Below are 14,766 nucleotides of genomic sequence, written 5' to 3'. Positions count from 1 at the left end.
ATATGACAGTGTGCATAATAAGGAAAAGAATATTGGCCCAAACCAAGACTCAGAATAACTTAACGTGCAGAAATGCATTAGAGATAATCAGGTACTCATATTAGACTACAGATTGAATATCTTTCAGGCTTATAGGTGCTATTGTTAAATAAGCCTACTAAAAGCATAAACAAGATAAGAATCATAAATAATCTTTTCATTATAGTCAATGGGCCTTATCCAGTTTGAGACCTAACATTTTCAGAAGATTATTTAAAATATTAAGTAGGTTTAAAGAAAACGTTAAAGAGAAGTGAAAGGGCAAAAACAGGGTAATCACAAAAGACCATAGCTACCATTTTTCTGATTTTAGTGAAACATATGATTTCAGCTTTAGCAAGGATATAATTCAAATTTTGGGGTTAAGATTCAACAATCATTAGAACTATTAAGAACTCACTTAGGTTATACTATTTTTCTTGAACACATTTAGATATTGGATGAATACAACCTAGGGAATTAAACATTTAAACAAATGCATCCCAGAGTTGATGGTCCCTTTGTTTCAGTTGTCTAAGATTCTTTCAGCTTATCCTGCTTCACTGATGAAACACTGACAGAGAATTGACTATTTAAATCAAGTTATAGAAATTTCATTTACTGATTACATGAAGTTGCACAGGGTTATTAGTCACTGGTTAAGCCCCTAATTCTACTAATGGAAAAATCATCAGGGAATGAAAAAGATAATGCCATCTATTTATTGTGAAGATGTTGGCTCCTTAAATTGGGTTAGTAGACATACTTTATTTTCTAAGATATTGTTCACTACTTAGCTTCTCTTCTAGTCAAGCAACTCACAGATATTGGGTGCCAGAACTCAAGAAGAGGTGGTTTTATGTTTTGTTTTTTTGAGTGATGTTTGGCATTCTTTTTTAAAAATTGAAAATATCTGTAGATTCTTTTTATATATTGAATGCTATTCTCAAAAAATTTTCTTAAAAATATTTTGATTATTACATTAACAGTCTCATACTCTGCACATAAAGACAGGCCATTAATTGTGCCTTGGGATAGTAGATACTTTGACATTTGGGGCTTATTCTCGTTTTAAGAAATTGATGCTATCAAATATCTCACAGTAGTCATTAGCTGTTCATCATTTGATGATCTTTCCTCATATGTTCATGTGATGATCAACACCTCATCCACTAATGAATTATTTCAAAAACCTTACTAGTTAATACTCATATCTTCCATTATTTGGGACAGTATGAGAAGTTGCAAAGTAATGACAGCTGTCTGGAGGCAAATCATTCCTGTTGTTAAGTACTAGTAGGTAATGAAATGCATTTTCAACAGTCTTAGACTTGGGTATTGCAGTGGGAAGGAGATGTCATCAGATATAGGTGCAGATCAGAGCGGTGTACCTTGGGCAAACCTCTTAACCTCTTTTAGCTTCTCTTTCTCCTCTTCTAAAGAGGAAATGTTAATCAGTTCTTCCTAGAATTGTCATGAATAGTCAACTGTAGTTTTCAGGGGTCATGCATATTAAAGTGGACAGTTTTGATGTCATTTCAGACGTTCCCTCCCTGCTCAGGGCACTTTGCCTAACGTATGTCCGTTACTCGTGTGAGTGCTCATGTCTGTGTTCTCTTTGCATTTTGAGCATATTTCTGTCACAGCACCCACTATGATTGTTAGCTTCCTTGTCGCCCCCTGCACCCCCACCCTCCAGATTGTGAGCTCCTGAAGGTCAGAGTGTTTTCATCTTTGTATTCTTAGAAACTTACATCGTTCTTAAATTTCACTTAAAGAAGGATTTTTTAAAAAAAAAAGGTTGGTTAATCTTTTCTTAATATTGATTTAGTAGTTTCCATAGCATTATTTATGAAAGGAAAAAGAAAAGTTTTTATATCTCCAGTGAAAGATTTCAATATCTTACAGGTTGTGAAATACAGCCTAATGCTACCATTTGGAGGTATAAGTATTTGTGATACTAGATTTAGGTAGGAAAACTCTGAAGCACAGAATTATGAGTTTCTGAAAGACAGGCTTAAAAGGTTAGATTAAGGGTACTGGGCGAGTGGGGGTTGGGGGAGGTGGGGATCAGATTATGGACTTTTAAGTCAGGGGAGTTTTAAAGTCCATTTTAAATGTAGAAAAATCCATTAAAAAAGAGAAAACCAAGCATCGGTGTCTTTTCGCAGAAACAAATTGATATATAAATCTGCAGTATATTTAGCCCCTCAGGTGCCAAGTCTCCACTTGCAGCCTCTGCTCACGCTGCACACCCACCTTTGAGCTGGACTCAACACCTGGGTACATCTTCCCTAGCAGAATAAGCAATGAAATAGAAGAGAGACAAACTTATTAAAGTGTTTTAAGAGGAAATGGACAAAGGGTTTTGCCCACCACAAAGGAAAACTTGACACAATTTTCTGTGTAATATCTTTATTTGTTTTCTTAGTGTCTTTTAGACCTCCAGCACCACATGCCTTCTCTGTCTCCAACCAGCCCCTAAAAGCCTCCTGTTGACAGGACCCATCTAAACCTGACTCTAAACTCACATTGGGCACCCAGCATACCTGGCAGCCAGGAGGTGCCCCCCATTTAGAAAGTTATTCAGGGACCATATGGCAGTGGTTTTCAAATTTTAATGCTGTATAAGAGTAAGAAAAATAATGAGCATGGTGATCAGGAGTAGGTGTATACACAAGAATATAACTGAAATAATAATGCTTTGTGAAAGAACTTTAACAATGCAGTCATTCCCCTCCCCACCCCCCCGCAATGTATTTACTTAAAAAAATCAAATACTAGTCCTAACCCACCAATTTCTGTTCATTGGAAATCTGAAAAACATTTTACTGTTGTTTAGAAGTCCATATCACCAGCAGATTATCCAGGTATTTATACCACTAAAGCCAGATTCCTTTTTGGGATGTGTCTTAGTCCATTAAGGCTGCTATAACAAAACGTAGGCTAGGTAACTTATAAACAACAGAAGTTCCTTGCTCACAGTTCTGGAGGCTCGTAAGTCCAAGTTCAAGATACCAGCATGGTCACTTTCTGATGAGGGTCAGCTTCCAAGTTCACAGCTAGAGTTTCACTTGGTAGAAGGGGCCGGGGAGCTCTATTCAGGCTCTTTTATAAGGGTACTAGCCCCATTCATGAGGGTTCCACTCTCATGACCTAAAACCCTACACCAAAGTCTCCATCTGCTATACCATCACATTTGGAGGTGAGGAGTCCAACATATGAACTTCTGATCATAGCAGCATGCTTCTACTGTTTTTTAAAAACATCTCTGTCATTATCTAAGAAACGAGAACTGAGGAAGTTAAACTCTTGAAGTTGACTATTTAGTGCTTACTTTGTAATAGACCATCTTTAACCTCTGTTCAATTCTTTCCCAGGCTGAGGTGGAAACCACCGTTGGCCTTGCGAAGTGCTGTATGAATTCTCTCTGCCACGGCTGTTGGCCTGCTAAGGTTCTCTTCCTGAAAGGCAAGTCTTTTTTTTTTTTAATTTATCTTTAACATTCTAAAAAGTGAGAAAATTATAAAATATGGGTAAAGCAAGGTTTAATTGGTCACTTAAGTAATTTATCACCAAAAGCATTCCTTCTCTCTCAGGCATGGAGACTACTCCCAGTTGTCTTCCTGTTAGTCCTCCACAGCGTTTTGGCCTGATGCCTAGGGAAGGTTCTCAAAGCTGTTTCCACAGAGGCTGTGGGGGATGTATTGTTCGAATGCACCACCAGTCTCACTGTCCCTGCTTCTTTCCCAGGTGGCAGCAGGTTGAGCTTATGTCGCCATTCATCATCATTATTAACACATTTATATGTGAGCATATGTATGGTTCTGTGGGGATTTTACATAAATATGGAAAATATGGAAGAGTGTGGTTCATACCCTTGAGGACGGTAAAATAAAATTAAATTAGAGTCAGTCACCATATGCAATGCTTAATCATGTCATGTGGTGACCATTTGCTGACGCTGCTATGCCATATTTCCAGAACATTAGTGTTTTCAAACGGCTCAATCAACTCCTGCCAAGATATGCAAAAACAACTAAATGAGGAGTGTTTTCCAAAAATGTTTTCCTATTTCTGCTACCAGATTCACCTAACAGAAATAACTCTGAGTAAGTGCTCCTTGCCTACTGTGGAAAATGCTTTATTTGGTGGCAGTGTTGAAACATCCAACGTGAATTATAGCCTCTTAGGACGGTAGAGTCAAGGAATCTGAGTTCCTTTTCAAAACCAATGGAAAAATTGCTACCTACACTTGGTATTCTTTCTTTGTAAAGACAAATAACAATGCATTCTCTTTCAAGGTAGTTCAGATATTTCTCAGCTAGCAAAGTGGTTTAATCCTCCACTTTAACTGCTCAGGTAAAAGGATTCTTTTGCATCTCAAAGAAACCTTTGTGACAATATTTTTCATAAACAAGATACTACCTCTATTGTTAGTATTTCAAACTAGTGTTTGGGAAGAGAGAGAGCATGGCATTTTAACAGTAAAAATTAATATTTCTTTACCAAAATATTAAAATCATGTACTCAAAGCTGAAGTGTTTGGTGTTTTAAAATTTTATGTTATATAGAGAGAATATTTTCCATTCACGAAGCTATTCTTGGTAGATTTTTCAAGCCAAACTTCATTATGATCAGACTTTCTGCCCTGGAAATGTTCTTGAACCAGTAATTTCAAAAGTCTCATAGTAGAAAATTTTCTGTTGAATAATTATTCTGTTATCACAGAATTTTATAAGGTATAGATGTTGCATTTTACCCTCTATAGATGTTGTCATTTTTATTGGCCTTATTGAAAAATATGTATAATTGCTTATATTTGAACGCATTGGGTTTGTGAAAATTAGGCAAGCAATGGAACTCTACTGAACCATTCATATTAAAATGCAGCTAAATAGGAACATATATGGATACATAAACATATATAATAAGCTAATATATAAACTATCAGATTCACTGAAGCTCAACTAAGGAGTCAATGTTTAATATCTCAAGTTTTTTTTTCCCCTAAATTTTTTGAATCTTAAAATATCTAAAAAGTAGGAAGTTCTCAGACTCAGTATTTACCAATGATTTTCAGAGAAGGTGAAACAGGGTTTATGAAGAATCCACGTGTTATGATTTTCTTTAAGAAGAAGCTAGAGTTACACGGATAGATATATTAGTAGCATTTGTATGATAGCTTACTATTGACTAGATCACTTCATTATATTCCTAAGACTCATGTACTTAAAAACAATAGAAATAACAGCAATAGCATCTGCTTACCAGTGGACAGATCAGTCCTGGAGCACAAGACTTTAATTATGCATGAGGCAAAAAAATGACTTTGAGTTATTTGTATTCCAATAAAATTTCCACAGCTAAAAGCAGGAGAAATGCACAAATTTTAATAATTTTGGAAAGGCCAATTTGGCTGATATCAATGTACATTTGAAGACTATTATGATTTCCTTTTCCTTTTTCTGTACTTGTTTAATTTTCCCGTACAAAGAAAAAGTAAACCAGCATGTAGTTAAGAGAGTGCGTATTCACATTCAGACAATTTGTGTGTTCTTACAAATGTGTTTGATTACAACTGCTTCAATAGTATCCCAGATTTTCAAAAGTTTATTTTAACTTTGAAGACTAGACAAGGTCATACTGATTTTACAACATCCTACATGATTTAAGTATATATTACAAAGAAAAAACCCAACATTGGAATATTACACAGCTTGAAAGTTTGCAAAGGTTATTTGTATCTTACTTATTTCTGTACTTACTGACACATCAGACGCCAGCAATGAATATTATATTTCATATTTTGTTGATTAGCAAAGATGCAATCATTAGTACCCTAAGTCTTCAAAATTCACATAAACCTTTATGAAGCCATTCAGAAAGAGAAAGTCAACCCTAAAACTAGAATTAGTGATTATGATAAATGCTTTTAATAAGACAGATATACTGGAAATGTTTAAAATTATAATTTCATAGATTATAAAATTAGCATGTTATAGTTACTCATGGTGAAGGCTAGGTGATTCTTCTGTGCCTTGTGCTTATGAGGTTTTACTTGCTTTACTGTGAATTTAACAGAATAAATCTGCTTCACTTTAATGTCATTGATAGAAATTACACAAAAGCTATATACTACCTCACAATACATTTCTACAGGGAGTCCCTTTATTGTCATTAGTCTGGGGCATCATGGGTTAAAGAGATAGCCCATGTTGATGAAAAGCATATACAGAAGAGAGAAAATGCACAAAGAAGCAAAAGCCATTTCTATGTATTTCTAATAAAAGGTAACAACATTTTAGCAAACTCTTTGAAAATATTTTTTTTTAAAAAACTACCAATAACATAAATCATAAGAAGCAATGAATAATTCTGAGAAAGTAAATCATTGCAAAAAATTACTCATAACTTTAAAAATACACTCTGTAGAGAATCAAGAATTGTGCATAACCTACAAGTGAGAGTTCGGTGGGACAGTAAATCTTTACAGAAATAAGGGCCATTGGCTACAGAGTAAATGTGTGTATATCTTTGAACCAAAGTATTTATTTGTGATATGATCTTACAATTTAGTAAATTAAATATAGTTACATTCCTAATTTAAAGCTATCTTAAGAGGATGTTATTGATGACATGGCAGCTTTTTTTTTAATATGCTAAAAACTGATCACCATTTCAGATGCTTCAAATTAACAATTTTATAATAAGAGTCTGAAGTAGAAAGCATGTAGGCATAGGACAAATATGTGGCCAGCCAGTCCTAATTTTGCTCTTATAAAAATGCCATTATGATTGACTTTCTCTTTATAAATCTTCACTATGATTGAAGACCACTCCATATATATACATCATCAAGAAATGCTGTTAACACATAGACAGACAAGACAGTAACAGTCTAGTGGCTTTTGTTATGCAGCACAAATAATAAGGAAAAAAAAAACCATGTTGCACAGGACCTCAAAGCTTTGTACACATACCATACTTTCTTTTCTAGAACCCTTAATTTAAAACTCCAATAATTCTGTGTCTAAGCCTTAATAAAACAAACACTGGTAAAGCTTATAAATAAGATGCTGAGGACTTTCATGGAGGCAGTGAGAAATTTAATTTGAGAAAATGTCAATGAAACCTCCATTATCAATAACAAATCGTTATGATAATTGCTTATTTTTTTCAGGACCTTTGAAGCAAAATAAATAGAAATCAATTTTTACCTTGAAAATGGTTGACTACTTTGCCATTAGTAAATACTTTTCTTCTCACAAATATCTACACACTGTGCTTTCCTGAGAAACCATCACCAGTTTCAAACCTCAATAAAGTTCTAGTTTCACAGGAAATGCAGAGATGAACAAAGCCATGATGAGTATGCCTGGCCAAGTTATGCAGTACTATGTCAATATTTGTTTGCTAAAAATTTTTTTAAATAGACAAATAATTATTATTTTAAAGTGAAGATAAGACTATTTGTAAATACCATCAAAACAAAGATTTAAATTTTGCTTTAAAGAAACATAATGGGATTTTGTTGTTTATTTTGCAAGATGGTAGTACTGGGGCCTTTAATTAAGGAAATATTTGAAGATTACATAGTTATAGCTTCCTTCAAAAACAAAAGAATTGCAGATTTAATCTACTGATATTAAATATGCTCAATCTACTGATACTCAATCCTGTTTCACATGTATATGTGTGTGTGTATATATGTGCACATATATATATACACAAACATACTTTTTTAGACAAATAATAGGACAAAAGTCAATTGGGAAAAATATGAACTTATTCAGGCAGTATATAATATATAGAATATAGAATAGCACAGAAAGTAAGATCATATAATCTCTGATTAGAAATAAAAGTCAAATGAAAATTATAATATCAATTAGTACTGCATGTTACAGATTCATCTTCAAAATTCAATTACAAACACTGACAGTGTTTGGTAGGCACCGGGAAATAATTAGGATAATATAGACTCATTACAGAAGGACAAAACTTATTGCTAACATTGCAGTATTAAGTTCAGTATTGATCATGAAAGCTCTAACAACTCTTGCTTTTATTTGATAACTATAAGATTGTTTTACCCTTGCTATCAAGAGTGCTACTTTCTTTGCCTAATACATTTCAACCAGTATGAATAAGAAAACAATGAAAAAACTAATTCACAGTTAATGTGATGTTGCTTAGGGAATTTAAACGATAAAAATCAAATTAAACCATTGAAAAGGCAGGCTTAGACCTCCTTAAGAAGACAGTTAGTGGCCTACCGTAATTTGAGCACTTTTCATGAAAAATCCTGTTCAGTTTCCTATAGATTTTGCAGAGTTCATTCCATGGAGAAAACAGAGAGGAGGCCTGTGACGTCTCTTCACTCTTCCTCTGTGCAGCCCAGCAGCTCCGACCTCAGTGTGATCCTCCCATACCAGGACCAAGGAAGGATCCTTATGTGCCGTGCATAGATGGGAGGATCAATGACGTTTTTCCTGTGAGTATCATTGTCAAAATTCCCCTGGAAAACCTAAGTAAAGAAGAATAGACTATTAATCATTTGGCCTTCCTTTTCTTGGGAATTATTTTTATTATTTTCTTGTTTGGATCTTTTTTTCCCCCCACGTGTGAGGTCTGATAACCATGTTTTTAAAAACACACTGCTGCTGCTTTCTTAATGATAATTTTAAAATTATCATTTGAATGGTATCATTTGAATGGGTGATGAATGAGCTTCCCAGGTGATGCTAGTGGTAAAGAACCCACCTGCCAATGCAGAAGTCAGAGATGCAGGTTTGAACCCTGGGTGGGGAAGATCCCCTGGAGGGGGGCACAGCAACCCACTCCAGTATTCTTGCCTGCAGAATTCCATGGACAGAGGAACCTAGAGGGTTACAGTCAGTCCACAGGGTTGCGAAGAGTCAGACATGACCGAAGCAACCCGCATGCAACACAGGCAATGAGTATTTAAAGAGTTAAATAAGTTGAAAATTGGTTTTCTGAAGCAGGAATACATAGATTATCATTTTTATATGTTTTAAAAAGATCTTTTTTTTTTAATGCAACAGATACTTATTTTTTGCTTCTGGCACAGGCTGTTGGTCAGGCAGCTTGCTGAAGGTGGTCTCTTTGAAAGAGTGATTCAGAGATCCAGGCTGCTGCAAATTTTAGCTAGCATCTGAAAAATGCAGCATTCACAATGAGAAACAGCAAAGAGCTGTGAGATTATGCAAGGTGTTTTAAAAAACCAAGGTATGGAAGCAGCTTAACTAATTTTTGGATACACCGCATTGACCTTAACTAATTATATGACCTCAGCCAAATTGCAAAGGATGTTGGGAAACGGAGAGGAGCACGTGGATATCTGGTGTGCATGATGGTCTCTATCACAGTGGCATTTGTTCATTTCTCACCTAGAGAACAAAATCAACCCAGTATCAAGGGAGATAACTCCAATCAATGCTATTTTTAAAATACTTGTTTTTGGTTTGCCTTCGGTATTAATTCCTAGATCCATACAATACTCTTGAGATCATTGTGACCTGTAGTGTCCTGACACAGGGCATTGCATGACTTTGTTCATCATTCTTTTGTTTCAAAGATTTTGAACCTTGTATGTCTATTTTTCTCCCAGAAGGCTTTTATAATAGTAAACTTTGAGATGTGCTTGCTTCAGAAAGAAACAAAACAAAATTAGCCGCTGGTTGGTAGAGCATGGAGTAGTGGGACGTGGCATGAATAACTGAGTTTTTCACATGTGCTTACTTGTGCTGTGAGCACTTGGAAATGGAAAAGGAGAAGTTACAATGGACACCACAGTAGTACAACATGTCAGCTACAAATTGGCACTGTCCAAGAGCATTGCCAACGACTGAACAACAAGGGCATTTGCCATCTGCCCCTGTGGAGACTGAACCCTATGCTGCTGCAGCTGTTGTCCTTCAACACCCGCTGAGGGAGGTCAGGGAGGCACTCTGTGCTCCAGGGAATCTGGTGGGACAGGTCTTTGGATAGTTGGATATTTTCAGAAACAGATTTTATGACCCCAATCCTGGCACCTCCTCATATCTAGAAAAGCACAAAATCCCTTCATGATGACATCAGATCCTCCTGACTAGCAGAAAAACCTTTTGTAAAATGACTGTTTAATGGTAGTGAACTCCCCCTTCACCAAAAACTTATACGTTGACCTTCCCTCACTGCGTCTTTAGGGCAGTTTCTTAGAAATCTCTGAGGTGTTGCCTCCCAGGCTGCAGTCCTCTTTTTGCCCCAAAGAAAACTTAACTTGCCACTCTCAAGTTGTGCATCTTTTTTAGTTGGCAGTTATGGCAACTGATGAAGTGACCCAGAGTGGACTCCCTTCCTTCGCCTGAATTCCACAAAGAACCGGAGCTTTGGTACCAGCAGTGGCACCCTGCGCCCATCTACCTCCTCGGGGAATGCAGATGAATTTGGGTGAGTCTCTACTGGTCCTCGAATCTCCTGTATTGGTTGAGATTCCGAGTTTTATTTGGTGGTGGAGCAGGTTACCTGCCCCCTGCCAGTTGGGAAGATACTGGGGCTGGGTGAAACATTCAGGGCATAGCCCCCCAAGATCTAGACACTGAGTTGGGCTTGGTTGGAAGACACTAAGAAATTTCCACCCAGTGCAAAGGTACTGGGTGGGGGTCCCGCTGAAAGATGCCAGGGGAATTACCCACCAGTGGAAAGGTACTGGGGGTGGGGGCTGGATTGAAAAAATTGAGAAAAACCTGGGTCTTGGCTGAAAGATGCCAAGGTCTCTCCATTGTAGGGGACTGAGTGGTTTTGTTGAGTGGTTAGGTAAGAGGCTGATCTGACACTTTTCCTCAAATAAACTACCTTTATAGAATTTGTCAGGATAAAAGTGAGGAGAATATACGAGAGCTTTGCTCTGAAGAAGACTGACAATACTCCTTCTGGCAGGTTCCGGTGTTCTCAGGTGACTAAGAAATTTATCGGAGCGGTGGCTACCTAGTCCTCATCCCATGCAGTGGCCCCACAGGGCAATCCACTCATCAATTAAAATACTTGCTCACCCCAGGGTCGCACATAAGAACTGGCCATTCAGTGACCTGAGAAGCCACAGTGGTCTTAGATTGCCAGAGGCAGAATCTGAGCCACGTAAGATGGGCTGAAATGACTCTGGGGTGACACCTGAAGGAGTTAAGCTCACAAGCAGCACACAGGCCCACTACACAATTTCCCTAGTGATTTTTATCCCTGACAAACTCAACTCAACATGGGAAACAACTCTCTCCAAAACAGAAAACAGGGGCATCAGAAAGCCCACCTCTGACTAACACTCGAGCCAGATTCATGTATAATACGTGCAGAACTCATACTTGCAAGTGCCTACTTAATTGGAGAAATTATACTAAAAGAGATCTTAACGTAAAATGGCCAAAATGGGGCTCTTTTGATATTCCATAATGGATATTTTTCATGTACAATTAGAAAAGGCCAGCCATGCTTGCTTTTATTGGTTATCCAGAAGTTTCTAAAAGAGGAAACAATAGAGTAACTTCCTTGTAGGAAACAAACAAGAAATCGCTTGAAACTATATCAGAGCTAAAAAATGGCTGCTAGCACTGACTCTGCCAAGTTGCAGGTCTAGTGGGACTGGGAAGTCACATTTGGCATTTATGCCATTTGACTTCTGGGCATCACTTTGCCTTCTGCTTTATTTAGAGTGTGACTCCCAGCTGGTAAGGTTCTGGTTTGGTTTTGTTGGTTTGGTTTGAACATACAGACATCTGGTACAAACTGCTCAAGCTAATATGGGAAGACCTTCTTCTAAGGTTCTACACTCCACCTGGGTACCCCTTGGATAAAATGTTTTAAATGACTTGTCAACCTATAGCTATGATCCAAGGACAAGGAAAATGGCCTAAAAATATTAGATCTTTATTGACACAGGATAGGAAAATGGACTGAAGTTCCCTTATGTCCAGGAATTTCTCCTATAATCAACAGCCTGGGTCTGATCAAATTAGGACTCCCACTTCCCCATTGGGACACTCCCTGCTGGGGCTAATCTGCCCTTGTTATCAGGGCCAATTTGAGCACTATCTATCTGAATCTTGGCTATAAAACTATGACCATGGAAAAATATGATTTTTGACAGTGAATTGAAGACTTCAGAGAAAGTTTGAAGAGAAAAAAAAAAATCTCTTTAAGAATTCTTGCCCTGAGGAATTAACTCTTCTTATGCCTTGAGACCAGAGCTCTCTGGATCACTTATCTAGTAGTGCAGTCAGGTTAGTTGCTCAGTCGTGTCCGACTCTTTGCCCACCAGGCTCCTAGGTCCATGGAATTCTCCAGGCAAGAATACTGGAGTGGGTTGCCATTTCCTCCTCCACAGAATCTTCCCGGCCCAGGGATCCCATATTGCAGACAGATTATCACCTGAGTCACTAGGGAAGCCCTTATCTTATTTAAACAATCTCTAATTCTTGAAACCAAAAGAAAAAAAGGGATCAAAGCCTTTAAAAAATCTTCTTATTACAACTGTTGTTAACAACTAGTGAATTTTGTATTGTGATATCTGATTTATAACTAAGTTTGGAAAACAAAGCTATGAGATCTCTTTTGTGTCTATTTGGACATATGTCTGCCTATGGTCTCAGTGTGTGTCTTTGTTTTTGGATAAGATTACTGAGATTGGTTTGTAAATGAGCTCTCATTGGCCTAAAGAAAAGTAAGCACTTACAAATCAAACAATTCTAAATATAAGAGAAATTAAACCTAAATGAATCTCAGGTTCATGTGAATTGGGAAATATTCAGTATTAAATACCTGGTATTATTGTTTGTTGACCTAATATAGACATTTCTAAGAGTCATTAACATGAAGCATAATACTTTCATTATGCCTAGGTTTAATATGTTAAATATTATATCTGTTACAAGTTTGTCAGCAAGGAAAATACCTTGAGTGAGGAAACTTCTAAAAATAATGTAAATGATATTTCAGCTTTTAGATAAGCTCTTTTAAGAACAATTATGCTTTAGGAATGTCTGTCTAAAATAGTTTCTCCAGATTGAGGTAACTTGACTTTGTAAGGGTTGTGTGTAAACTAAGTGTTGGAAGTCTATTGAATAGCTAGATCATCTCAAATAAAATAAGATTTTGAAATATTTATTACTGAACACTAATTTCCTCTTACAGAGAAACTAAGGAGATTTTGGACTCTTAATGAATAATGTTGGGTGCCATCCTAAGATGTTCTCTATAAGAAAGCAAATGTTTTTAGAAATTATCAGTGGTATTTATGCTTACCAATCTATAGAATGCTAATATAAAGGTCAGTTCTTGGTTGCTTAAGGAAAGTAGGATGTGTAGTTTTCAGCAAAGAAGGTATGAGGAATGGAACTGCATTTTATGAGGGAAAAGGAAGTAGGTCTGATTTACAGGTGGCTGTTTCAGAATGGGAGAACAGAGTAACTGATACAGAAAGTGATAAGATGGTTTGTGGAAAGTGGACCCTGAGAAAAGAGTTTTGTGCATGGTTAGGACTAGGTTTGGGCTTTCCTCATACCTCAGTCAGTAAAGAACCTGCCTGCAATGCAGGAGACTTGGGTTCAATTCCTGGGTCAGGAAGATCCCCTGGAGAAAGAAATAGCAACCCACTCCAGGATTCTTGCCTGGAGAACCCATTGACGAGGGAGCCTGGCGGGTTACAGTCCATGGGGTTGCAAGAGTCGGACATGACTGAGTGGCTTTCACTACTATTACTAGGGCTAAGTTTAAAATAAATTCAATTAAGTTTACCTTTAAATGAATTTAAATGTAAGCTGGTATAAAAACTTGAATTTGGTTTTTCTCTCTGTTAAGGGCACACGCTTTCTTCAGATGTTGAACTGCCTCTGATAATAGATTTAAGTTTATTTACCTCTTAAATGATCAGTTCTATATTTGCCTCAGAAATCCTTTATTGTTCCTTTGACTAAGTGAATGATCTTTAATCCTATCTGACTGTTTTAAACCTTTTCGATACTTGTTGACAAAACTTCCTAAACCATTCTCATGTAGTACTTTTGAATTCTAGCTAACTTTGGGATGCTTCAGAGGGCCCCTGAAACATCCCTGAAAGAGATATTATACTAATTAGGTTCATTTTGCATGCAGAATTACATGGGAAGTATTGTCAAGTCAGTCTGTTAAAGAATCTGCCTGCAATGCAGTTGACCTGGGTTCAATCCCTGGATTGGGTAGATCCCCTGAAGAAGGGAAAGGTTACCCACTCCAGTATTCTTGCCTGGAGAATCCCCATGGACAGAGGAGCTTGGCGCAGGCTACATTCCATGGGGTTGCAAAGATTCAGACATGACTGAGCGACTAAGCACAGTGAGTAATAAGTCTTGGGTTATATTGTATGGTAAATGTTACTAATATAGATATCCTAGAAACTATATGGAGTTCTTAAAATTCTGAGATGTTTGGGTAAATGTTATCAGTCATAATTCTAGTTAGTATCACAGCACTAACCAAGTTTTGCAAAAATGCCTCCTCTTCAAGAAGCTTCTAGAAAGGACTTCTGGATAAATACAAGTTTCTGAACTGGGTACGAAATGAAAGGATTCTAATGCAAAACCAGATGACTTCACAGAGGTTAACAAAAGGACTGAATGAACTGGCAAATATGTTTGTAACTTTCACGGTTTCTATCTGAAAAATTACTGGTTTGAGTCTGTTTTCCAGGTGTAAGAAAAACCTTCCCCTCAGACT

General features: G+C 37.0%; 1 protein-coding gene across 2 annotated transcripts in view; it reads right to left on the bottom strand.

Annotated features, from left to right (window-relative positions):
* Nucleotides 1–5,613: 5,613 nt before the first annotated feature.
* EDIL3 (EGF like repeats and discoidin domains 3) overlaps nt 5,614–14,766 on the bottom strand; it is a 541,530-nt gene continuing 532,377 nt past the window's right edge. For both annotated transcript variants that reach the window (XM_043464715.1, XM_043464716.1), the window contains one exon: nt 5,614–8,548. In XM_043464715.1, the coding sequence (XP_043320650.1) occupies nt 8,399–8,548 (150 nt within the window). In that variant the 3' untranslated portion in view covers nt 5,614–8,398. The remainder of the gene's footprint in view (nt 8,549–14,766) is intronic.

Source organism: Cervus canadensis, chromosome 4 (assembly GCF_019320065.1).
Source record: "Cervus canadensis isolate Bull #8, Minnesota chromosome 4, ASM1932006v1, whole genome shotgun sequence".
Taxonomy (NCBI): Eukaryota; Metazoa; Chordata; class Mammalia; order Artiodactyla; family Cervidae; genus Cervus; species Cervus canadensis.
Note: the sequence above shows the minus strand (reverse complement) of the source record. Positions and strands in the feature narration are given on the sequence as shown.